Source organism: Neovison vison, chromosome 5 (assembly GCF_020171115.1).
Source record: "Neovison vison isolate M4711 chromosome 5, ASM_NN_V1, whole genome shotgun sequence".
Classification (NCBI taxonomy): Eukaryota; Metazoa; Chordata; class Mammalia; order Carnivora; family Mustelidae; genus Neogale; species Neogale vison.
The window spans coordinates 37,367,292-37,394,508 of record NC_058095.1 but is presented as its reverse complement, the minus strand read 5'-3'; the positions used below and the strand labels follow the sequence as shown (position 1 = coordinate 37,394,508).

Sequence of the window (27,217 nt, the reverse complement as noted above, 5' to 3'; positions counted from 1 at the left end):
CTTTCCTTCTTTTAAAAAATACCAAACACTGGCAAAGGGAGTGTTTTGGGTGCATCATATGGTCAGAAATACAGTCTTGGATCTCAAAGGTCTTCTACCTTCAACTTTTCTACAAGCAGTTAGAGGATTATAGAGATAACCAGGAAGACATGGTATGGGGCAGTGCCTTTCCTGGTAAGCTCTGTTTACAATGGAAATGGAAAGACAATTTTGCAGTCTCCTTCAGTGTCCTCATAACCAGGAAAATATGTAATTATTTATTTGCTCAAATAGGCTTAATTACCTAGATTTTTCTGTGAGACAATGTTTTGGGAATTTTTAAAAATAATTTTTTATTTTTTAATTAACATATAATCTATTATTGGCCCCAAGGGTACAGGTCTGTGAATCTCCAGGTGTACATACTTCACAGCACTCACCATAGCACAAACCTTCCCCAATGTTCATAACCTCACGACCCTCTCCCACCCTCCTCCCCCAGGCAACCCTCAGTTTGTTTGGTGAGATTAAGAATCTTTTATGGTTGGGGCGCCTGGGTGGCTCAGTGGGTTAAGCTGCTACCTTCGGCTCAGGTCATGATCTCAGGGTCCTGGGATCGAGTCCCGCATCGGGCTCTCTGCTCAGCAGGGAGCCTGCTTCCCTCTCTCTCTCTGCCTGCCTCTCCATCTACTTGTGATTTCTCTTGGTCAAATAAATACATAAAATCTTTAAAAAAAAAAAAGAATCTTTTATGGTTTGTCTCCCTCCTGATCCCATCTTGCTTAATTTGTTCTTTTCCTATCCCCCAAACTCTCCACATTGTCTCTCAACTTCCTCATATCAGGGAGATCATATAATAATTGTCTTTCTCTGATTGACTTATTTCGCTAAGCATAATACTTTCTAGTTCCATCCACGTTGTTGCAAATGGCAAGATTTCATTTCTTTTGATGGCTGCATAATATTCCACTGTATATATATACCACATCTTCTTTTTTTTTTTTTTAAAGATTTTATTTATTTATTTGACAGAGAGAGATTACAAGTAGGCAGAGAGGCAGGCAGAGAGACATAGGAGGAAGCAGGCTCCCTGCTGAGCAGAGAGCCCGATGCGGGACTCGATCCCAGGACCCTGAGATCATGACCTGAGCCGAAGGCAGCGGCTTAACCCACTGAGCCACCCAGGCGCCCTATACCACATCTTCTTTATCTGAAAGACTCCACATATAGACACCCCCCCCAGCCATTGATTAACTAACTGCTTCTTGGCTTTTCTGTAATCGTTTGGCTTCGCCCTTCCCCTGTTAGACCCTTCCCCCAGTTAATTGTTTAACCGCTCTCTTGCCCTTCTGCAACCGCTTGGCTTTTAGGGGGTGATACTGGTCTCCTGTTTAAACAGGATACCTTATGTGCATAGTCATGTAGGCAAGGGGGGTCGCCTAAGTATGTGGACCTAGTCACGTAGGCAGGATGCTTCTCTGCTGAGTAATAAGGTCCAACTCCCCCTCCTCACTCCCCCTCCTCACTCCCCCTCCCCACCTTTCTCTTCGAGTGCCGGGGTCCTTCAAAGCCAATCTACAAACACCGAGTATGCCTTACATTCAAACCAGCCAATAAGAACCTTGTAACTATGTTTCTGCTTCTGTACGTATGCTTTCGCTTCCCCAAACCCCATAAAAAGGCCCTGAACAAAGGGCTGGCGCGCGAGTCTTCCTAAGACTTGATCGCCCGCAGGTACCTGTGTCAACTCAATAAACCTCGTGCTGTTTGCATCTGATCAGTGGACTCGGCTTGGTTTTTGGGTCCGGGGGTCTCCTCCTGAGAAGGGGTCCATTCCGGGGTGCTTGGAGCCCCGGGGGGATCTTTCATATCCATTCATCTGTTGATGGACATCTGGGTTCTTTCCATTGTTTGGCTATTGTGGACATTTCTGCTATAAACATTCGGGTGCACATGCCCCTTCGGATCACTACATTTGTATCTTTAGGGTAAATACCCAGTAATGCGATTGCTGGGTCGTAGGGTAACTCTATTTTCAACTTTTTGAGGAACCTCCATGCTGTTTTCCAGAGAAGTTGCACTAGCTTGCATTCCCACCAACAGTGTAGGAGGGTTCCCCTTCTCCGCATCCTTGCCAGAATCTGTCATTTCCTGACTTGTTAATTTTAGCCATTCTGACTGGTGTGAGGTGGTATCTCATTGTGTTTTTTTTTTTTTTAAAGATTTTATTTATTTATTTGAGAGAGAGAGACAGTGAGAGAGAGCATGAGCGAGGAGAAGGTCAGAGAGCGAAGCAGACTCCCCATGGAGCTGGGAGCCTGATGTGGGACTCGATCCCGGGACTCCAGGATCACGCCCTGAGCCGAAGGCAGTCGTCCAACCAACTGAGCCACCCAGGCGTCCCTCTCATTGTGGTTTTGATTTGTATTTCTGTTTTGGGAATTTTTAATGTAGCATCAATATTTCAGATATACAGAAAAGCATAAAAAATAACATGGTAACCATCTATGTATTCAACAGCAAATCTTTTTTTTTTTTTTTTCCAATTTATTTATTTTCAGAAAAAACAGTATTCATTATTTTTTCACCACACCCAGTGCTCCATGCAAGCTGTGCCCTCTATAATACCCACCACCTGGTACCCCAACCTCCCACCCCCCCGCCACTTCAAACCCCTCAGATTTCAACAGCAAATCTTATCATGTTGTCATACTGTTTCAGATTCTTTTAAAAGAAACAAATTATTAATGCATTTGAAACAACCCTCCTTCATTCCCTTTCTACTTACCGTAGGTAACTAGTACCCAGAAGTTAGTATGTATCCCATGTTTCTATAATTTTACTTTGTAGGTATAGACCCATAAGCAATGCTATTATTTTTTGTGTTTAAATTTTTATTTAAATGATATCATGTCATAAATATGCTTTTGCAACTTTACTAATACAGTAGAATTTATTCTACTATCTTATTGTATGTTTTCCATTTACCACGCTTTTTCTTTATTTCCTTTTCTATACCTTCCTGCCATCTACTGAGTTACTGAGTTGTTTATCTCTCATCTCTACTGCCTTGGATGTTATACTAATATGTATTAATATTTAAAAATATTAACCTTTATTTATTATGGGATTAAAAGGAGTTTGTTTCTCTGATAAACAGTTGCATTTTCAGGTTTATTTACAGGAAAATTTATCTGACACAGAAAAAGTATCAGAAAACAAAACTTGCTGGGACGCCTGGGTGGCACAGTTGGTTAAACGACTGCCTCCGGCTCAGGGCGTGATCCTGGAGTCCCGGGATCGAGTCCCACATCAGGCTCCCAGCTCCATGGGGAGTCTGCTTCTCCCTCTGACCTTCTCCTCGCTCATGCTCTCTCTCACTGTCTCTCTCTCTCTCAAATAAATAAAATAAAATCTTAAAAAAAAAAAAACAACTTGCTATTTTCTTATAGGCTTATACAATTTTAAAATTGGTCTTTTCTTCATTATAATTATATATAGTCTTTAAACATTTTTTTTTTTTTTGGTTGGTCGGTTTTATCCATTTTCCTTGGTACTTTCTATTTGTTGAGAAGTCCATGGTTGTCAAGTATATTTTCTTTCTTTCTTTTTTTAGGAGGATTTAATTTATCAGGCACCTGGGTGGCTCAGTGGGTTAAGCCTCTACCTTCAGCTCAGGTCATGTTCTCAGGGTCCTGGGATTGAGCCCCACATCTCACTCTCTGCTCGGTGGGGAGCCTGCTTCCCTCCGCCTGCCTCTCTGCTTACTTGTAATAGCTCTCTCTGTCAAATAAATAAATAAATAATCTTCCAAAAAAAGATTTTATTTTATTTATTTATTTGACATACAGAGATCACAAGAGAGAAGCAGGCAGAGAGAAAGGAGGAAGCAGGCTCCCTGCTGAGCAGAGAGCCTAATGTGGGGCTCGATCCCAGGACCCTGGGATCATGACCTGAGCCGAAGGCAGAGGCTTTAACCCACTGAGCCACCCAGGCACTCCAAGATTTAATTTATTTATTTAAGAGAGAGGAAAAATATAAGGGGGGGAGGGGCAGAGGCAGGATCCTGGCTCTATCCAAGGAAGGGAGACATTTAACTGACTTTGCCATCCCAGGGTGCCTAGTATATTTTCCTTACAGTGTAAAATCAACAACTTACTTTGCTTCTTTTTTACATTTATGAAAACAATACACACTTTCATTTTATTTATTCAATGTTCACCTTTAAATTTATAACATGCACATTCAACTGGGTCTACGATATTGTTACCCTCTTTTGAACAATACACAGTATTAGAAGATTCGTCCTCTCATTATTTGTTATAATATTTTGGTTTCACCTTTCAAAAATCTTCTCATCTTAGAAGTATTTATCATTATTGCTTTTTAAAACTCAACATTAATTTAGATTTACCAGTATTTTTACTAATTTTTCTGTTCACAATTCATACTTAGAGAAAAATCCTTTTTCCTGGGTTCAATTTCTCTTATCTTGAAGAACATGCTTGAGTGTTTATTTTAGGCAATGATTTAATATTAGTAAACTATTTTAGTATTTGTCTGAAAATATCTTGATTTCAGTCTCACTCTTGAATGACAGTTTTGAGTATAGACTTCTTATTTTCCATTAACAATGTGGTGATTTCTACTATTCTATTGTCTTTTCTCCTCAATTTTTGTTGATAAGAAATTTGATAATGTATTATTATTCCTTCATAGGAAATCTTTTTTATCTTGTTGCTTTTAAGATTTTCTTTCTTTCTCTTGTGTTCTCTTTCTATTGTGTTTTACTTTGTTTAGATGTATATGATTTTTATTTTTTCCTTTATAGAGCTCAGAGATTCTTTGCTCAAATATTACTTTTTTCCTCATCTATTCCATCACTCTGGAACTCTATTTAAACATATAGTGAGCCTTTTTATTCTATTCTCCATATCTCTTATTTTCTTTTTCATATTTCCCATCTTCATAGTTAAGTGCTACATTCTAGGTGATTTCCTCAGCTTGGTCTTCTACTTCATTACTTTCTCTTCATTTGTTTAAACTCCATTGAGTTCAAATTCAATGAATTTAAAAAATTTTTTGAATGTTTAATTTTATTATTTTAAAAATCTTTCTATTTATTTTTATAATGTTTTCTTGTTTCATTATGGTTTCTATTCTTTCATCTTTTTAATATTTTAAAACACTCATTTTATAGTCTCCTTAGGATTTTCTTATTATTTCTAGTTCTTGGGGTAGAGATTTCCTGTTTGCTGGGCTCCTGATCTCTCTAACGATCATTTATTTCTTCATGTGATGTGCACTTTTTGTTGTTGTGAACTCATCTTCACTAAGGCATGCTTACTCTATGGAAGTTATATTGCACTCTGGAAAGAATCCTCACAGGAGACTGTCCCAACATAATAGTGTTTAATTTTCCTATAGATTTGCATTTCCTATCTGTTTCTGTTATCTAGGGATTTCTTTTTCTTATGTTTTATCAAACATATATATGTTTTTGTTGCATAAGGCAAGACTGGACCACTCAGATTTAATTCACCAGCTTGCTGAAAGTCCTGTGTAGTGAAAAAGATGAATTTTCTAATTTACAATTGAATGAAGGACAGCTAGCTTAATGTAAAGTAAAAACTATGTTTAAGTGTAAGTCTTAGAAATATCGACTACAAGTCAGCATTTTAGTAATCCTTAGATTACCAAATTATATTTGTTTCCTTAGTCTAGATTATGTTTCTTTTGTGTGTGTATTTATTCTGTGATGAGATTTGTAAACGTAGTGGCACTGGATAAGTCTTGGCAGTATTTTGTAAGAAGTGGGTTTAATTTTCCTTAGATAAATTTCATGTACTAGATGGAAAAGCACTGAAAATGAAATTTCGGATAAAAGCCTACTGTTGCTGCAAATATCCACATTTAATATGTAGGAATAAAGCTAGTGACACATTTCAGAAGGGGACAACACACAGTTGGCAGAAAGAGCAATGGCCTAGAGATTTGGAAAGCTGTATCCCGGGCTTTGCTCTGCTTCTTTCTAGTTGTATGACCTTGGGCAACTCACTGAAGATCTTCGAGTCTGTTTCCCCATCTCTAAAAAAAGGGGGGCTGGAGTTTAAAATTCCATAATTCTAGATAGTGCAGAGATAGATCGTGTCATTTGAAAATGCCTTAAAATCCTACCACTGCCAAATAAAATAAAATAAGAGGCAGAGAAACCCTGACACAAATTGTTCTTTTTAAAATAGAGTGTAATATTTGGAAAATAAAGGGTGCCTGGGTGGCTCAGTTGGTTGGGTGTCTGCCTTTGGCTCAGGTCATGATCTCAGAGGCCTGGGATCAAGCCCCACATTGGTGTGGGAGGGTCCCTGCTCAGCAGGAAGCCTGCTTCTCCCTCCCCGCCTGCCTCCCCCACAACCCCAACAGATAGTGGCTGGCTCTATCTCTATCTCTCTGGCTCTATCTGTCTCTCGAATAAATAAACCATATCTGGCTCTATCTCTCTGTCAAATAAATAAACCAATCTTCAAAAACAAAAAGAAGATTTTCTCTTTGGATGACATAATTAAGAAGACAAGCCATAGACTAGGCCAAAATATTTGCAAAGCACCTACCTGATACAGGACTTGAGTCCAGAATCTATAAGTACTTCTCAAAACTAAATACTGAGAAAATAAGCAACCCTTCCCTCTCTAACGCAAGCTGACAAAAGACTTGAATAGACACTTCAATAGACACGGACTACAAGTAAATACATAAAACCCAGCTTCAAATAAACCCAGCTTGCCACCTTGATCAATGATATTGATCAATATCATTGCCATAGAGATATGCAGATTAAAACCATAACAACATACCACTACTACCTATTAGAATGGGTAAAACAAAACAAACAAAAGACCTGATAATACCAAGTCCTAGGAAAAGTGCTGGGTAACTGGAATTCTCATACATGGCTGGTAAAAGCAATGCTTGGGTCCCTTTGAAAAAACAGTTTTGCAGTTTCTTATAAACCTTCATTTATCTATCATTTAACCCAGCAATTCTACTTCTAAGTATATACCCAAGAGAGATGAAAATGTAGTCACTCAAAAACCTGTATATCAATGTTTGTAGTGACTTTCTGCATGATCACCGAAAACTGGAAACCACATAAATGTCCTTAACTAATGAGTTGATAAACAAATTGTGGAATACTACTCAGACAAAAAGGATTGAACTATTGATATATATATTATAACTTATTCAATTCTAGATGAAACTCAAGGTAATTATGCTGAATGAAAGAAAAAGCCAGACTTAAAAAGAATACATATTCTATGAGTCCATTCATATGAAATTTTGGAAGAAGCAAAACAATAGAGACAGAAAACAAGTCAGTGGTTTCCAGGGCCTAGAGGTGAAGGAGGGCGACCCCAAAGGAGCACAAGGATATTTGTCAAAATGATGGAATGTTTTATATCTGTATGATAGCAGTGGTTACAAACCTTATGAACTTGTCAAAATTCATAAAACTCTCAACTATACACTAAAAAAAAAAAGGATGAGTTTTATCATTTGGAAATTATGCCTCAATAAACCTAACTACTCTCAAAAGATTTATAAACAATGTTGATCACAGATTTTAATCTTAATACTTAAAAGTGTAAGCTCTTTTTAGGGGCACCTCACTGGCTCAGTTGGAGGAGTGTGTGAATTTGATCTCAGGGTCATGAGTTTGAGGCCCACTTTGGGTGAGAGATTACTTAAAATAAATAAACTTAAACAAGTATAATCTCTTTTTTCCTATTTTTTTCAAATGAAAAAGTTATACCATAACTGAGAAATTAATAAGGAAAATAAAATATTAAAGTATAAAATATCTAAGTATCTAAATTAAAAATTAAGATATCTAAAATATATGGCCTTAAAGTAAGTAATACTAGGGGTGCCTGGCTGGCTCAGTTGGAGGAGCATATGACTCTTGATGTTGGGGTTTTGAGTTCAAGCCCCACAATGGTTGTAGAGATTAGTTAAAAAGAGTCTTAAAAGTATCTAAATATATACAGATTTTAATATGATAATATAATGTTAGTAAGTAATGTTAAGATTAGTAATTTTGGGATGCCTGGGTGGCTCAGTTGGTTAAGCGGCTGCCTTCGGCTCAGGTCATGATCCCAGCGTCGTGGGATCGAGTCCCGCATCGGGCTCCTTGCTCGGCAGGGAGCCTGCTTCTCCCTCTGCCTCTAGCCTGCCACTCTGCCTGTGCTTGTGCTCTGTATCTCTCTCTCTCTCTAACAAATAAATAAAAATCTTTAAAAAAAAAAAGATTAGTAATTTTTTTCACTTTTTGTTTTTAGAGTTAAATTGTCAATGAAAAAATTGTTTTTCAGAGAAATACTGTTTCATTTTTCTTTCAAATAATATTGATTCTAAAGTTTCAAATAAACCCAGCTTGCCACCTTCAGGCAAGTGAAAGATTTACAGAGACTATGACTGGTGATAGAACATTAATTTTGTAGATTTCTCAATAACCCATAATTAACTATATCTTGATCACTCCATTATTAATGCCTTTGTGAGATTTCCTCTATATGGGATCTTTCCCTGGCATTCACTGGAATATTCCCAAATTTCGAATCTCAGTTCAAATGCCACTAACTCCAAGAAGCCTTCCCCTGATTATTCTAGCTAGTTTTTCCTCCTCTAAATATTTTATCTCCTTGAATACATGTAATGTCATTGAAGGTAGGGATCATGTCTTACACATATTTTTATGCTTCTGTATGGCTATTAAAAAGGATACCTGGGTGCCTGGGTGGCTCAGTGGGTTAAGCCGCTGCCTTCAGCTCAGGTCATGATCCTGGGGTCCTGGGATCGAGTTGCGCATCGGGCTCTCTGCTGAGTGGAGAGCCTGCTTTCCTCTCTCTCTCTCTTTCTCTCTGCCTGCCTCTCTGCCTACTTGTGATCTCTCTCTGTCAAATAAATAAATAAAAATCTTTAAATAAAAAAAAATTTAAAAAAAGGATACCTATAAGAGTTGTGTATTCTGATATTTGTTGAATGAGTACAAGAATGAATGAATATGAAGTTAGAGTAATCATTGAGCCTTCCTTTGAAAGGGGCATTATTTTACTAATACAATAATGGAATTCTACACTTTTATTCAAGATTATATGCATACGTGTAAAGCATCACTTTTCATTGACAATGATGGGAAGTGTCTCAGTCCTTACTGATTTCTCAATTGAATTATATCACTGATGAATGATTTCATGACTGCGTGGTGAGAGGCTCTGTGATACTAACTCAGATCTTAGTATCTGGACACCAGAAACATGAGATTAAAAAGATAAGGAAGTGTGATGATTTCTCTTATTATTATTATTTTTAAAAATATTTTTCTTATTTATTTATTAGACAAAGAGAGAGAGAGAGCATGAGATGAGAGAGGTCAGCGAGAGAAGCAGACTCCCTGCTGGGCAGGGAGCCCGATGTGGGATTCGAATCCGGGACTCCAGGATCATGACCTGAGCTGAAGGCAGTTGCCCAACAAACTGAGCGACCCAGGCGCCCTCTCTTATTATTTTTTAATAATAAAAATATTATTATTTAGACCTCTCTTTCTTTCTTTTTCTTTTATGTATTCACTTGAGAGAGAGAGAGAAAGAGGAAGCATGAGTGGGAGAGTGGCGAAGGACAGAGAGGGACAAGCAGATACCCTGCTGAGTAGGGAGACTGATGAAGGGCTTGATCTCAGGACCTGGAGATCTGATCTGAGCCACAGCAGGCACTTAACAGAGATGCCCCTCCCCACCCGACCCCACCCACCTTTTTAAAAGATTTTGTTCATTTACAACAGAGAAAGAGAGAGGAGAGAGAGAGTATGCACGCAGGAGCAGGGGGAGGGGCAGAGGGAGAAGCAGACTCCCCGCTGAGCAGGGGGGAAGTGTGATGATTTCTTTTACCTTGGACTGAGAGGTGGATACTTCTCTAAGTTCTATTATATGTCCATTTATTATTTTCCTCCAAATCTCCAAATTTCTAACATCTTACAGGTATATTAATAGAATATATAGCAGTGGCATTGGGTCTACCCGCACATCACTCAGAAAAATTCCCAATTGTTTCTGTCTAGCTCTACCTAGTTTAGGGAGTGAGTTTCTTCATACTTCCTTCCTTCTAGGATGTACAATGTATCAAGACTGTTAAACAACAAACTGGTAACAGGTTTTGGTTGTTTTCTTTCTTTCTTTCCTTTTTTTTTTTTGTGGTGCCCCTCAATTACATTTATTCACGCCACAAAGGAAAAAACATGGGGCTCCTGGGTGGCTCAGTGGGTTAAGGCCTCTGCCTTTGGCCCATGTCATGACTCAGGGTCCTGGGATCGAGCCCCACTTCGGGTTCTCTGCTTGGCGGGGAGCCTGCTTCCTCCTCTCTCTCTGCCTGCCTCTCTACTTACTTGTGATCTCTCTTTCAAATAAATAAATAAATAAATAAAATCTTAAAACAAACAAAGGAAGCAACGTGTCTACAAGTGTAAGTCTTCCCATCTAACAGAGCTTGCTGAGATTTACAGCCAGACTGAGGTTCCATCTGATGTGTACTCCAAGTAAAGCTGGTTAATGACCCGGAGCAGGTGTAGGACTCAAAGCTTTCAAAACTTGACTTCTCTTATCAGCAATCCTGATTTTACAAATGATGAAGCCCGTCAACCCCATTCCTACCCAAATCTCCTTGTAAACCTGGGTATACTAGGGCCTCATTGGGACACAAACATTTTTAACAAGGCTTTGAAGCATCTAAACACAGGACCCCTGGCTAACTCCTACATGGCCAACAACTTGGAAAGGTCACTTTGACTTATTTACTTTAAGGATTGATTATTTATTTATTTATTTGAGAGAGGGCATGCGTGTACACATGTGGGGGGGGAGGGGCAAAGGGAAAGGGCCAAGCAGACTCCGTGATAAGCAGGGAGACTGAAACAGAGCTAGATCTGAGATCTCAGGACCCCAAGATCATGACCTGAGCCAAAGGTAGATGCTTTACTTAACCAACTGAGCCACCCTCACCTTCGTTTATTTTTAAAGGAGGAGGGTTCCACGTTTGAGGATGGTTCATCTTCCTGAATTCCTTCCATAAGAAATTTCAAGCCTTTTTCTCTTGCCCACTTTGAGGTCTCTATTCCTTCTATTATTCCTCCTTTCTCTTTACATTCTTCCTTCTCCCTTCTCTCTTTCTAGATCCAGTCCTCACAGTCTTGAGAGAAAAAAACAATATTTCTTCATGCATAGGAGGCTCTGGTCTTGGCCCTTGTCAGCAGTGTCCTTGGATCTCTGTTTCTGCTTTGGTGAGGGCTGGAAAGGAAGAAAGGCCCTTGGTTTAAAAGCAAGATAGAAATAGGTAAGGTAAATACAGAGAATCAATCAGATTCATATTCTGAGATACAAATGTGCCACAAATGCTGATTTATAATGCTGCCTTAACCGAAAGTTTTTGCTGTCTCTTCCAACCCTGCATCCTTTCTCAAAATGTGAACTTTTCTTCCATCAGTACCTCTGTGTTTCAACTCTCACAAACACACTTTCTGATTGTACCTCAATAATTTCATGACCACGTCTCTTTAAAATTATCATACATACACTGTAACAGTGGCATCTTGTTCTGGCTATTCTTTTCTTTCCCTTCTATTTACCTTAGTTCATTCTAACCAAACATCTCCAAATACATTACACATATTTTCAATTTGCTCTCTAATTCTCTTCTCACTCACTTGCAATCTGGCTTCTTTCTGCCTTTCTTTACCAAGACAAATATTGGTTTGGTCAAATTCACGAATTAAAAAAAAAATGCATGTGCTTTGACACTACTGCTCATTCTCTTTCTGTGATTTCCTGTTATGATTAGCTTTCTACATCACCACTTGTCTGGTGTTTGTAACTTTCTGGGTTTTATTGTATTAATATGTTTGATAATTTTTCTTATGCTCCATCAGTTTAAGTTGTAACATTGGTTCTGTAGTATTTCTTTCCTGAAGATGATTTTAAAATTCTATTCCATTTTTGTAAATCTCTAATATTGAGCCTACTTCCTGTCTTTTGGAGGATCAGAAACAAATTGCTTGGATTCAAGAACATTTTGAAAGGCTACCTGTGAAATAGCAGCAGAGTGCAATTTGTACTTCTCACACTTCTTTAAATATCACTTCTTTCAGGTTTTTCGTGACCCAAAAATAACAGGAAATTGATTCAATGTTGCCGCACCACTAAAATTTCTTCTTAGATTCAACGCACTCCCCCTCCCCTATTTTTACTGTCTATTTGTTATCTTCCTCGCCATTATAATTTGTAAACTCACTGGGCAGAAAATAATTGTGGATCTTTTAATTTGGAGTAGCCTGGAGTACATGGCTATTATGGTAACATGTTTTGAATGTCCTTGGTTTTAAAATCAACAATGTTAAACAACATTTGAGCTTTTCCCTTTTACTTTTCCTCATTCTCGGTTTGAGGTTTTTTTTCCTGGATACTCTCATTAGGTGATTTTTAATCAAGAATGGAGCCATTCTACAATAGGTGACTTGCAAATATTGAAAGAAAATATATTAGGCACCAAGTTATAGATAATTTAGATAATTTCATCTCCCGTTACAGTATAGTGGTTGTTCATGTGGGAAATCCTGGTCCTATTGCTTGTTTTGTTGTCTTGAGTGAATTTGTGAGCCTTGATTCTCTCGTGTGAAAATTAGGTGTAATAATAACCTACCTCTCTGAGTTTTTGTGAGGAATAAATGAAAAAATTCATATTAGATGTTTGCATATTAAGTGCTCAATAAACATTAACTAATTGGTCTGAAATGATTCTATTCATTTTCTTATAAAGTGACCTCAATAGAACTTCCATGTACCAGATAATTTGCTGGGTACTTACCAATACTATGCCTGTACTACAAATATTTTTTGCTTTTTTATTTTTTTGGTTTGTTTTTCTGATTTGTAATATTTCAGATTTCTAACAGAATCCAGAAGGTTGGGAGATTCCTTTAATGGATGAGAGAAATCTGAGATGTACTCCTATTGCCAGGTTTATTCCTGTAGCCCCCAGGTTTTGGAGATAAAGAGCTGTTAGCTTCATTTCATTTGGTATCATTCAAAACCCAACAAACTTGGATTTAAGGAGATGCTAATCAGTCCCACATAAAATCAATTGGTACTTTTTAAAATTTTTAAAAGATTTTATTTATTTATTTGTCAAAGACAGAGATCACAAGTAGGCAGAGAGGTAGGCAGATTGAGAGGGGGAAGCAGGCTCCCGGCTGAGCAGAGAGCCCGATGCAGGACTCCATTCCAGGACCCTGAGATCATGACCAGAGCTGAAGGCAGAGGCCCAATCCATTGAGCCACCCAGGCGCACCGATACCTTTTTTTTTTTTTTTTTAAAGATTTCACTCATTTATTACTTGACAGAAATCACAAGTAGGCAGAGAGATAGGCAGAGAGAGAGGGGGAAGCAGGCTCTCCGCTGAGCAGAGAGCCCAATGAGGGGCTCGATCCCAGGACCTTGAGATGATGACCAGAGCAGAAGGCAGAGGCCCAACCCACTGAGCCACCCAGGTGCCCCCAGTTGGTACATTTTTAATGAGCCCAGAAAAATCTTGGGAGTCCAATGACATCTTTTAAGCGGGGTTGGATAGGGGCATGCTGGACTTTAATTAATGGTGAAGGGACAACTTTGAGTTGTCTCCTTTGGCACTAAGTGTTGGTTAATTCTAATAGCACGGTTGGTTGAAAAGACCAAGAAACAATCTTCTAGCATAGATTTTGTTACAATTGACACTATATACAAGACTGGAAGATTCTACAATAAGATCTGTCCCCTCAAAGTACCTTTTCTGAAAAAGCCGCCCCACCTCTGACTGTTGCATATTTAACTTTTCTGCTGCAGTGGTTTCCAAGAAATCCATATCCATCAGGTGAGCTTGATTCCTCTGAAGATCAATAATTCACTCACCGTCCAGAAAATTCAACAAGTATTGATGGCCCATTCAGAGTCACATTGCAGGGCTGAGTGTACCGTGGTTTTCTAAAGTTCCTGCTCTAGCTGGGGCAAAGGGGAATAAAATAAATTGAAATGCAGGGCCCTATTGAGGAAATGAAGAGCTGTGGGACGTAAGCTTTGGGCACTACATAACTAGAAGTTCAGCTCTGCAACTCAGTAGTTCTGAAATGAACAGGTCATTTCAGAATGAGCAAGGTGAGAATGTTTTGTGGAACGATGCACTCCAGGAAGGTTCCAGCTCCCGGCGAAGGGTCACATCACGTTAGGTGTGTGAGGGCAGAAGGGGGTTAAGGTGACCAGAGCTTAGACGAGGAGTGTGACCTGACTCTTCCACGCACAAGGTAAGTAGGAAGGGATCCTTCCGGACCTTGGGCATGGCGTCAACGTCCTAGGCGCAGCGCATACCTGTGAAGGTAGGAAACCCTCGGGGCTGGGCCCTGGGCTGGTGGCCTTGCCGAGCCCGCGGGTGGTGAAAGCTTTCCGGCGGCCGCGCGCCACGTCACCTAACAGCTCCCCCTCCCCTTGTTCCAAGTCGCACGCGCGGAAGTAAACACCTAGACGTCATCAGGGCGCGTCTTCGCTTTTCCCCTCCCATCTCCCCTGATCGGTGGACGTGCTCACCTCCGCTCCGGGCCAGGTCTATGTCCCGGTTTCCCGCCGTCGCGGGCAGGGCGCCAAGGCGGCAGGAGGAGGGTGAGCGGTCAATAGACCTTCAGGAAGAGCGGCCTCCGGCTGTTTCCATCGCTGATAGAGGTGCGGTCCGCGGGACGCTGCGGAGGCCAGCGGGAGTTTCGGCATGGGGGTTTTGGGGGGATAAAAGTCCGCCTTTGGCGTGCAGAGAAAAGTGAAGAGGAGACCGCAGCGTTTTCCTCGCCTTCCAAGCCGGAGGCGAACTTTGTGTCCAATGAGCACTTTGGTCTAGATGGGGGCGGTCCCAGATCCAAGTTGGGTGAAGACCTTGCTGGGGGACAAAAAGTGAACCCCAACGCCTAGACGCGTTCTTTTCTTAAGGAGGCTCATAAAGCCTTTGTTCTCTACCCATCCTTCCCCCCCCCCACCCCACCCCACCCGCACTCGTCGGGCCGCCAGCCTGCCTTTGGGTACTGTATGAAGGGAGCCAGTTTCCAGGAGCCAGTTTCCATGGTTACCCACCACTTGGCCTTCTGGGATATCAGTCACTCTGAACGGGGACCTAACTTGAACCATGAATCAGAAGCAAACACAGGTGGCTTTTTTATTTTTTTAAATTCAGCTGAGAGATTCCTGCTGTGTTCTAGCTTTTGGTCTATTGTTTAATAAAATTGGATTTTGTGCTTCTCTGCAGGTATGCTTGCATATACATTGCCTTGTGCTAGGCTTACTTCCTCAAGTACTCTGAATCGCATTAGCAAATGCTCATGTTGTTAGATTTTACCAAAAAGTTGTTCTGGGCTTGTGAACCCTCACATACAAATTGGACATAGATGATTTATCTGAGAAGTAATGGACTGATCTCTTCCAGTCCTAAAATTCTATTGTCTTTTTCTGTTCAGTTCTGGGAAATTGAGTCAGAGATAGCTTGACAGTCCTTTTAATTGCAAAATTGTTTCTCTGTTATTACAGAAGAGAAAGGATGCACATCACAGGAAGGAGGAACTACTCCAACTTTTCCTATTCAAAAACAAAGAAAAAAGCTTATTCAAGCTGTGAGAGAAAACTCATTCCTTATTGTTACTGGAAATACAGGAAGTGGTAAAACAACTCAACTCCCAAAATATCTGTATGAAGCAGGTAATTTTATTCTGGGATAATATTGGGAGTATTTAAAAATAGATCCTCTTAAAAGCTAATAGGACTTCTGTATTGCACAGATATCCACCATTTGTTCTACAGTCCCATTTCTTCTCTTGGTACATCCCTTCTACATCTTCCCTGCTTTTTTATGGTCTTATTTCATGTTTAGGAGTTGACTCAGATAACAATTTTTCCATTTTTAATTACCATAATATTAGTTATAGGTAGATATTCTTTGCTATAGAATGAGGTTGACTTGCAGTAGACTGTTAACCATTGGGTTTTGACATAATTTACAGGAATATGGTGATACCTCTTGCTGACATTAATATTTCTTGGTTCTTTTTCCAAGTATTATCAGGTAAATATTTATTCCCTGACTCCATAACCCAAGTCAGCTAACAGATTATCCCTAAAGTGTCTTTTCCTTCTGTATGTATCCCTAAAGTGTCTTTTCCTTCTTATGGTATCTTCTGTATGTATCCCTAAAGTGTCTTTTCCTTCTTATGGTATCATAAGGTTGGTATAGAGCAAAATTATACTGAATGTTATTCATTTAAAAAATAAAAATTTCTTAGCTGATACTCAGTCTCATGTATCAGATCTAATGTGCCATTTATTAAGACATACCACTATTTTATATACTGTTGATAAAGGAAAAAATTACCATCAACTGTAAGACACATCTTACAGAGACTAAAGTGGTAAAAAATGGATCTGTGAAAGGTGGTATATTTAAACTTTGGGGGGAAAAGTAAATCCTTAGGAAGTCTATGAAATTTTATGGATTTCTAGGAATTAAACATTTTGACTTACTCTTTCAAGTAACTCTTTATACTGAAATTGGGAGGAAAACCTAATTAAAACATGCATATTTTGAGTGGAAAATATGTATTCTTGTTTTTTATTACCACTTAAATTTCCATGGTCATGTCGTTAATTTGGAGAGTTTTCTTTTGCAAACACTTGGAACAGTTTGTGTTGATTGGTCTGAAGGAATTTGGCTCCAGTTGGAAGCAATTGTTAATAATTTTGTGTTTTTTTTTCCTCTGGTTTTGGTAGGGTTTTCACAACATGGTATGATTGGTGTGACTCAGCCACGAAAAGTAGCTGCTATATCAGTTGCTCAGAGGGTTGCTGAAGAAATGAAATGCACTTTGGGATCCAAAGTAGGGTACCAAGTTCGTTTTGATGATTGCAGCTCTAAGGTACAAAAGTTTTATTGCTGTTCAAGTCCTGTAAACTTATAGAAAGATTGGAGATAGTTATGAAAGATTTTAACTTCAAATTTGCATTTATATTTTAAAGAAACAAAGCCCCAGATTAGGATTAATTTTTGTTGTTCATTGTTAAATGATTTAGCTTGGAAGTGTTTAATAGTTTTACTACTTTCTCCCTTCTCAATTAGTTTATAAGTGACAGTTATTAAGGATTCTCTTGTGTTTTTTAGCTGTAAGACTCCTGGACCTGTAACTTATATTTGTAATATTTAAAACAATCTTTCATTATGCTAAAATATATATAACGTAAAATTGACCATTTCAACCATTTTTAGGTGTTACATTTCATTGGCATGAAATACAGTTACAATGTTGTGTATCCATCAACACTGTATTTTCAGAATGTTGTATCATCTCAAACAGAAACTATATCTACTAAACATTAACTCCCCCATTCCCTCCTCCCGCCAGCCTGCAGTAACTTCTGTTCTACTTTCTGACTTTACAAATTTGCCTTTTCTGTGCGCCTGGGCGACTCAGTCGTTAAGTGTCTGCCTTTTGCTCAGGTCCTGGGATAGAGCCCCACATTGGGCTCCCTGCTGGGTAGGAAGCCTGCTTCTCCCTCTCCCACTCCCCCTGCTTGTGTTCCCTCTCTCGCTCTGTCTCCCTCTGTCAAATCAATAAATAAAATCTTTTTAAAAAAACCAACCAAACAAATTTGCCTTTCCTAAGTACCTCAAATAAGTTGAATCGTACAATATTTGGTCCTATGTGTTTGGATTGGTTCATTTAGTATAATGTTTTCAAGGTTCATCCATATTACATATTTGTATTCCTGAAGTCAGTTGAAAATAGACAACTCAGCAAAGTCAGTAAGCAAATATTTATTGAGTATCTTCTGTATTCAGGCACCAAAAAGTTTAAAATTGTTTTCTTTTTAATAGTTAATGGTTATAATTTATATTCCTTCAGGATTTTTTAATCCTATACCAAATACAGAACAATCCCTAATTAAATATTGTCCCTAATAGGAATGGCCATCAATTACAACACATAGTTACTCCCCAAAATACTATGTTTGCATTCCTAGTGGTTACTGCTGGGGAGTTTTTCTTTTTTCTTCCTTTGTTTTCTGTGTGTACTGTTACTAACTTTTAGCTTTTGGACCTTATTCTCACCTTGTTTTAATGTGAGGCAATAGACACAATTTTTTTTAAAAAGATTTTATTTATTATTTATTTGTCAGGGGAAGAGAGAGCTCACAAACAGGGGGAACAGCAGGCAGAGGGAGAAGCAGGCTCCCTACTGAGCAAGGAGCCCCATGTGGGCCTTGATCCCATGACCTTGCAGACGTTTAGCTAACTAAGCCACCCAGGCATCCCTGACAGACACAACTTTTAAAATAAGCAAATAGGGAAGAAGAGAGCGATAGGAAATTGTGCACCTATTTCCTCTGCCTTTTCTGCTGAATCCTCTAAAACAGTGACTGAGACAGGGAGATGGATCCCATTTCATTGTTTCTCACAACTTGCTCATGGGAATGCACCGCATTATCTTACACTTTCTCCAGACTACTTTATATTTCATTGTCCTGTTCTATTGCTTTATCCTGGAACATCCACCTTAGTTCCCTATCTCTGTCCCTGTATAGATCACAAGTTTTATAATTTATCATCCTTGTTATTAGACTAATTTATATACTTTTTTATTTAGTCAGATTAGGTGAATCACTTAATGTCTTCACATTTTGGGGGGGAATTTAGTCTGCAAAGCAGGGGTCAATTTCTGTAACTCTCTCTATATATAAGTTGATTCACTCTGCTGTTTGAACATTAGGAAACCGCAATCAAATATATGACTGATGGATGTTTACTGAAACATATTCTGGGAGATCCAAATCTTACCAAGTTCAGTGTCATCATTTTAGATGAAGCCCATGAGAGAACTCTAACTACAGTGAGTATTTTTATATGCTGGTTGTTACTAGTTTACTTATTTGGGGTAGCTTTTACCCTGTAGAGAATTTCCTGGTCTTACTTACATTTTAATCTATTGAAATAAGAATTCTTTAGTTGGGAAAGCAAAATATTTAAAATAAATTGGTTGGGGGCGCCTGGTTGGCTCAGTGGGTTAAGCCGCTGCCTTCGGCTCAGGTCATGATCTCAGGGTCCTGGGATCGAGGCCCGCATCGGGCTCTCTGCTCAGCAGGGAGCCTGCTTCCCTCTCTGTCTCTGCCTGCCTCTCCATCTACTTGTGATTTCTCTCTGTCAAATAAATAAATAAAATCTTTAAAAAAAAAAAATAAAATAAAATAAATTGGTTGGTAGGTATACTTGTCACTTATTAGAAATTTACTTTTTTTTCCAGGACATCTTGTTTGGTTTATTGAAGAAGTTATTTCAGGAGAAGTCTCCTAATAGGAAGGAACATTTGAAGGTTGTGGTGATGTCAGCAACTATGGAATTAGCCAAGCTCTCTGCATTCTTTGGAAATTGTCCAATATTTGATATACCTGGAAGGCTTTATCCAGTCAGAGAAAAATTCTGCAATTTGATTGGCCCACGGGACAGAGAAAATACTGCATATATTCAAGCGGTATTACTTGGCATCCTTTTTATGTCTTTTTATATTTATGGTTCCAGTTGATTGAGTAGCTTAGTAATTCATTTGTTCCCTTATATTTTAATGGCAGCCCTTATACGTCATATAACTTTTGAGAACCAAATTTAATTTTTCTGTGGAATAAGGGGAGTGGGGGTACTGTATTTCCATCAACATGTTATGCTTGTGTTTCTTGCTTTAGATTGTGAAAGTGACCATGGATATCCATTTGAATGAAATGGCTGGAGACATCTTGGTTTTTCTGACTGGTGAGCATTCAATATCAGTTTTAAGAATTTTACTATTTATATAAGAGCAGAATGTGGCACCACAATAGAGTATTACTTTTGTTGGGAAATCTGGGCTTTAACTCATATTGCCTTACTTCTGTATGATTATCTAGAAGTTTCGGATATTCTATCTTACATAAGATATATAAAATAATTCTATACTGCCATAAAAACTGCCAGTCTTGGGGCGCCTGGGTGGCTCAGTGGGTTAAGCCGTTGCCTTCGGCTCAGGTCATGATCTCCGGGTCCTGGGATCGAGCCCCACGTCGGGCTCTCTGCTCTGCGGGGAGCCTGCTTCCTCCTCTCTGCCTGCCTCTCTGCCTACTTGTGATCTCTGTCTGTCAAATAAATAAATAAAATCTTAAAAAAAAAAAAAAAAAAAAAAAAACTGCCAGTCTCATGAGGAAATATATGTAAAACACACTGACTTTTTAGGAAAAAGATATTAAATGGTAGAGTATTAATATTTTTATTAGTCTACCTTATATAGAGCTGTTACCACACTAAACAGTCCTGGATCTGAATGATTCATTTCATTATTTCAAAAAGGCATCCTACAAATTCATTTCTTCTTTGAGTGGTGGGATGGTACTGTGTGATAGCAGTACATGAGGTGTTGAATCCATGTCTCATAGGCCTTTTTTGGAAGTAAAAAATAGATTAATTAAATCCTAAACTAGTGTGATTCTTCAATTAGCAGCATCCTACTAACAGAAATGAGTCATTTCATCGCTCACCTCCTACTCTGCCTTGTACTGATGTCAGAAGTGAGACATAGTCTCTGCCTTTTTCAGGTTACTTAAGTATTTTGAACTACCCCTGAATGCCGTATCTCTTGGACTAGATTCTTCTATATTAATGATTTACTTTACTGGGTCTTCCTCAGATACTGTGTTAACAAGATGATAAGCTTGAAGATTATAAACATTTTTATTTCTGTAGAGGTTTAAATTCCTTGGGAACTGGTGTTTTATTTTTAATTCTGTTGTTGAGATTTGGTTCAACTTAGGAGTTCATCTTCTTTAGATCAAATGAGATTTAAAGTAGCTATTGTGCAAAAATAATTTTAATCTAGAAGGCTTATCTTTTTTCATTCTTAAATTAATTTTGCTGTTGCTGACGTTATTTTCCCTCCCTCATTTCAGGTCAGTTTGAAATTGAAAAAAGTTGTGAGTTACTTTTTCAGATGGCAGAGTCTGTTGATTATGATTATGATGTTCAAGATACAACTCTGGATGGTTTGTTAATATTGCCATGTTATGGATCTATGACAACAGGTAAGTCCTCACTAGAATAGAAAATTTGACTAATTTTAAAAAATTGTTGGATATGTACAGAGTAGTGTATTTAAAGCGTTTAGGTCAATTAATTTTAGAAACAACTAATTTTTTTTAAAGATTTTATTTATTTGTTTGACAGAGAGAGATCACAAGTAGGCAGAGAGGCAGGCAGAGAGAGAGAGAGAGGAGGAAGCAGGCTCCCTGCTGAGCAGAGAGCCCAATGCGGGGCTCGATCCCAGGACCCTGAGATCATGACCTGAGCCAAAGGCAGAGGCCCAACCCACTGAGCCAACCAGGCACCACACAAACAACTAATTTTTATAACCAACACCCAAATTATGAAGTAAAACTTTAAGGGAACCAACATTCCTTGAGAGAAGTGATTTTTTTTTTTCCTCCAAATCTTTTCATATTCACTTTTTCAGGAGCCTTGGACACTCGCCCCCACACACCTTGATATTGTTTAAGAGTAGGCTCTGTCCTCTCAGCAGAACAGAGATAGTGTTGGTAATTTTTTGAAATTAGTACTATAATTTCTTGATAGTAGTACCATAAGTCAAACCTAATTTAGTATTGCCAGAGAATTTCTAGAAATCGTATATATCCAGGTAGATCTGAGACTAAACACAGTGGATTATTTTCTTTTGAAGTAGCACACAGTCTCCTTTTCAAGAATGATGCCGTTCTTTTGTAATTTCAAACAGCAAATGCAAACTTATTCTAATATTTGTTCATAATGTTGAATTAGGTTTAGAATTTGTTTAGTAAAATTACTTTATTATGGAATTTGGTATGTAAAATTAAAGGGGATTTATTTAGAGTTTGATTGTGGTTAGCATTTAATGTAGTGTAAAAAGCATTTGAATGTTTTTATATTTTATTGTTGTTTTTGTTGAGGAGGTGGTTGTTAATCTTGTGTTAACAAAAATTACGGATATGTGTTTTGGCAAATAACCATAGACCTCATGCTATTTTAGAAATCTCTTTTGTGATGATATTAGGCCTTGCCCTCCATATGGATATCTATTTTTAGGTTTTTGTATTTTTAAGGGAATTTTTAGGGTCATTATTAGATATTTAAGGTTCTCATTGTTTTCTGGAGATTTGATCTGTTGGCTCCCTTAAAAGTTACTTTGTTTACTGCTGAGGTAATTCAAAACTCATTACGGTTGTTTTGTTTTTGACCATTAACAATATAAATGTATTTTTCTGTGTAATTTTATTCTTTCCTTTATTATTGTCACAATGAAAATAACCTGCTGAGTCTGCTATTGTGTCGTTTAATGGCCTGAAAAAGTTTTTATACTATTAAAGGTTGCAAATGACCTCCTCTTTCTCAAATCTCATAGTTTTTCTTTTTTTTTCATTAGTTTGTATTTTGATTTTGTGATAATAATGCCTCCTTGAAATTCTGTCATCCGGGGTAATATTTAATTACCTGGTTCTCCTGACACCGTTTCTCTAAGTGTGCTGCCCTCCCACCCTTCCCAGACCTTTTTCCTCTCTCATGTGACTATTTTTTAAGGTTTTATCCTTAGCTTTCTGTTTTCCTAGAATTCTCTGTTTCGGAGAGGTTGACTATCTCTAGTTAATTCTCACTCCTGCATTCTAGAACTCATGGATCTCCTCACAGGGCTTTCTAGTCTGTGCGTCATATCATCCTAGATCATTTAGTCCAAATAAGTGATAGCTCCTACAGGTAGTTTTTTTTTTTGTTTTTGTTTTTGTTTTGTGTGTGTGTGTTTTGTTTGTTGTTTGTTTGCTTTTGTCTTGTCCAAATCATTCATTCTTCTTTTTCATTTTTCAATGTCATTGTTAGAGTTGGGATCCTCAATTTGCTTTCCTGAGTTTAACATAACCTGCTAACCTGTTTTCCCTGATATAATTTACCATCCTATCTGCAGTGGTAAGCATCATCTTTCAAAAGCACGAATCTGATTGTGTCAGTTTCCTGTTGGGTATCTCAACCATTCCCTGTTACCAGCTGAATTAAAATGCTAACTTAATAACTGAATTAAAATGCTAACTTAATAACTTGGCATTCATTATTCTTCCAGTGTGATCTCAGCCTGCTTTCAGCCTTAATTCCCAGTGTATGAGATTTTTTGTGTTGGCGTATATGTGAGAATGGTAAAGATGTAGAGCTGGCTGTCAGTAGAGGCATTACTGAGGAGGGTTTTGCTTGTTTATTTTAGTTTCCCTTTGGTTCCAAGGGTGAGCTATTGGTGATCCATTATGAGCATAATAATATTTATGGGAGCAATTTCTAGCAATGCAAAGAGGCATTCAAATGGAGCTGAGGAAGTACTGAGTAATGGATGAAGTTGGGAGTAGCAGGTTCCTGGGATCCTAGGCTTTTTTTTTTTTTTGTAAGTGTCACTAATACAATACAGCATGTACTTTCTTTATTATTGCTACTTCAGGTGGTGGGGAGAAACACTATTATAATATTATTATGTCTTAGGAACATAAAGCTTGTGCTTGGGAGTGAGGAAAGGAAAGAAGGGTTTCCTGCTTGTAGCCTTTTGTGAAGAGGGCTCAAAAATGACTCAGATCTAGGTTTAGTAAAATAAGTGGAGATTATGAGGGGGATATGTTGTATTTGCTTTTATTTCTGGGCTAGTCATGAGGGCGGCCGACTATTTTAAAGGGACATCTTAAGGTATCTCCCTAATTGACATAAAAAAAATTCTCAACTGTCAGATATGAAGATCCCTTCTAATGCCAAGATTATATGATCCCACTCCCTGGGCTGAACTCCTAACCCGTATCCTTTGAGGTGTTTCTCTCAAGCTGAAAGTGTAGGCAGTTTTTTAAATTCCATTTCCTTCCCCATCTTTTTTGTGACAGCATTTGATATTTCCTTAACTGGAACTCCTCCTTTCCCTTTTATTCTCTCCTCTTACTGGCTGAAATCCTGCTGTTTTGTTTCATAAGTACAACCACCTCAATGAAAACCTTCCCTGATTTCCCACCTCACAACTGGCTTTGATCTCTTCTTTATTTAAACCTCGTGGTGCTTTGCTACACCTCTTGTGGCCCTTAACACATTCTACCTCGTGTCATCTTTGCCTCATCTCCTTTCTGAAATTGTGAACTACTTAAGTATTATGTGTTGAAAAGTCCTGATTAGATGTTTGTTAAACTGAGTTCCAGATTCTTCGCTTTCTGCTAGACATTCTGTTATGTCTTGTAGCAAAACACTGGCTGTGTCTAGACCCTTATACTTGTTTCCCTCAAACTGTTTTGCTCTAGGAAACCTGGGTGGCTCAGTTGGTTAAGCAACTGCCTTTGGCTTAGGTCATGATCCTGAAGGCCCCAGTACTGAGTCCTGCCTCAGGCTCCCTGCTGAGCGGGGAGTCTGCTTCTCCCTCTGACCTCTCCCCTCTGATGCTCTCTCATTCTTTCTCTCTCAAATAAATAAATAAATAAAATCATGAAACAACAACAAAAACCTGTTTTGCTTCTGAATTTCCTCTTTTGTTCAAGATTTTGCAATAATTCAGTTTTACTGAAATATATCTGTTACTTCATAAGCAACAAATATTTGCATGGAATTTGACTATTTTAGCACTAAAAGTAATTATCTGAATTCAGTGCTTCTTAGCCTTTTTAGAGGGTGGAGTCTCAGATTCTTTTTAAAAGATAATGAGGGCACCTGGGTGGCTCAGTGGGGTTAAAGCCTCTGCCTTCAGCTCAGGTCATGATCACAGGGTCCTGGGATCGAGCCCTGCATCGGGCTCTCTGCTTAGCGGGGAGCCTGCTTCCTCCTCTCTCTCTCTCTACCTGCCTCTCTGCCTACCTGTGATCTCTGTCTGTCAAATAAATAAATAAAATCTTAAAAAATAAAAAAATAAAAGATAATGAAAGCCATGGTTTCTTTCTCTAGAAAAATGCACATATACCTATAAATATTTTTCTTAGATAATCAGACTTCTTTATTGAACAGATAGAGGCTAAGTGATGTTCCTGAGGTCACATGGGAAACCTGTGTTTGGTAACTGGTTATTCAGTAGGGGGTGAAAAAATAGTACATGTGTTATAAGAATACATGAAGAAAAAGAAAGGAACTTTACCTTGGATTAGCGTGTATTTTAAAAGAGGAAAACTGCACATTTAGTTGATTGCATTAATCCAAAAGTAGTTTTCTTTCTTTCTTCTTCCTGCAAAACAAAGACATTGCATTTTTGCAAGTACCTAGAATTTGGCTTTGTTGGTGATAATTTCCTTAAACGTTAAGATTAAAGATGAGGGGAGAATAAGGCTAGTGAACTTCACATAAAAACTTTTACTGTACCCTCTCCAAATGCGAAAATTTTTCCTTTGGCTTACAAAACATACATAGTTGTAAAGAATACATAGTTGTGGAGTATGTAGTTGTAAAATATAATCAGAAAAGGAAGAAACATAATTAAACTTAGAACACAGCAACATAGTTAAGTGATAATCACTATTAATATTCTGAGGTATATTCTAAGCTTTTTTAATGTATTTAAATGTATTTTTATTGTTTAGCTTTTTCTAATAAAAAATGACATTTTGTTTTATGTGTTCTTACTGTTTTTCTCTTTAGCCCTTTGTAGAAATTTTTAAAGTGTAGAAAAGTACAAACACAATTCATTTCCCATTGTGCAGAATTAACATACTCTTTTTTTTTTTAAGATTTTATTTATTTATTTGGCTTTAACCCTCTGAGCCACCCAGGCGCCCCCAGAATTAACATACTCTTAGTGTCTCTGCATTTTTGCTCCAGTTTTCCTTTAAGAAAAATCATTCAATTAAGGAAAAGTGATATAGTTACATTATAAAGAATTCAAGCAGTGTCCAAAGTTAAAAAGGTAAAAATAATCACCTCAAGTTCCTCCATTCAAAAATAACCAGATGTGTGTGTGTGTGTGTGTGTGTGTGTACATATAGAAGGATATGGAAGTAAATAGGTTGATTGATAGAAATACTTTTTAAAAGTGTGATTATGCTGTTAGTTGCTTTTTAAAAAAGTACTTAATTTTATGTGAATTTCCTAGAAGGAATTGTTAAATGTCAAGTAACTTTCTTTACCATATGAGAATATGATATAAAAGGTTGCTTTCAAGTCTAAAAAGATGAAAAATTTTAAGAAGTTGAAGTTAATCTCTTCTTCTTTTTAGACCATGTGTGATTGGAGATCTTACCTACTGATTCTCTGATTGAAAGATAAGGACTTAAGTACTTTGACTCTTCTGTATCTTTCCATTCTGATTTTTGTTAGTTATTTTTACATTGTTTAGATGTTTATCATCAATATTTTTACCATGCTTTTTCCATTCTTAAGTTACTTTTGGTTAATTTTCAATTGCCTGGGTTTTGTTAACTTTTTTTTTTTTAAATAGAAGGGCTCTTGAGTGCAGCTTTTTGTTACTACTCTTTTATGTTTGAGAATGTCTTGCTTTTGCCTTTATGCTTGAGCTGTATTGTGGCTGGGTTTTATGTTCTTGGGTCATACTTTGTTTTCCTTAGAACTTGGTAGATGTTGTCCAGTTGGCTTCTGGCATTGAATGTTGCTGTGGAGAAGTTAGAGGCCAGCCTGTTGTTGTTTTTTTTTTTTCCCTTCCTTGTGATTTGCTTTTTCTGTCTGATTGCCTGAAAAAATTATTATTCACTTTCTCTTTCCCTCTCTCTCAGAAATAGTTCTGCTTTGGAATCTCTTGGGGGGACTTTGGGACAAGATATTCTATGAGGAAGTTTCATTGGCCTTAACATATAATATGTCATATACGTGGATCTAGGATTGTTCCTTCATTTTTAGTGTTAAGCGGTCTCTCAATATCCTTATTTCTTGGTAGACTTTGGACATCTTTTTTGCCTCTTTGCCAATCCCCCACCCTCCCCATTAATAACAGCCTGGGACCTTACTGTATTGTAATGAAAGTATTCCATTTCCTCTTTCCTTCCTGGAGAGAGAGAATGTGCTTTAGGATATAATTAACTTTTTTTTCAAACCTTTATAAACAAACATAAAACTGGTACGTGTTGGCTCGGTTAGGAGAGCATGCAGCTCTTG

General features: G+C 38.0%; 1 protein-coding gene and 1 pseudogene across 2 annotated transcripts in view; one reads left to right on the top strand and one right to left on the bottom strand.

Moving 5' to 3' along the window:
- Positions 1–10,416: 10,416 nt before the first annotated feature.
- LOC122907698 lies at positions 10,417–10,754 on the bottom strand (annotated as a pseudogene).
- Positions 10,755–14,600: 3,846 nt separating this feature from the next.
- The window catches only part of DHX40 (DEAH-box helicase 40), a 47,029-nt gene continuing 34,412 nt past the window's right edge, over positions 14,601–27,217 (top strand). Inside the window, exons 1-8 of one of the 2 annotated variants that reach the window (XM_044248552.1) lie at positions 14,731–14,766; positions 15,103–15,238; positions 15,616–15,783; positions 16,849–16,994; positions 18,843–18,962; positions 19,374–19,601; positions 19,810–19,876; positions 21,043–21,174. In XM_044248552.1, the coding sequence (XP_044104487.1) occupies positions 15,121–15,238; positions 15,616–15,783; positions 16,849–16,994; positions 18,843–18,962; positions 19,374–19,601; positions 19,810–19,876; positions 21,043–21,174 (979 nt within the window). In that variant the 5' untranslated portion in view covers positions 14,731–14,766; positions 15,103–15,120. Of the gene's footprint in view, positions 14,767–15,102; positions 15,239–15,615; positions 15,784–16,848; positions 16,995–18,842; positions 18,963–19,373; positions 19,602–19,809; positions 19,877–21,042; positions 21,175–27,217 lie in introns of both variants that reach the window. The other variant, XM_044248553.1, reaches the window with a different exon arrangement.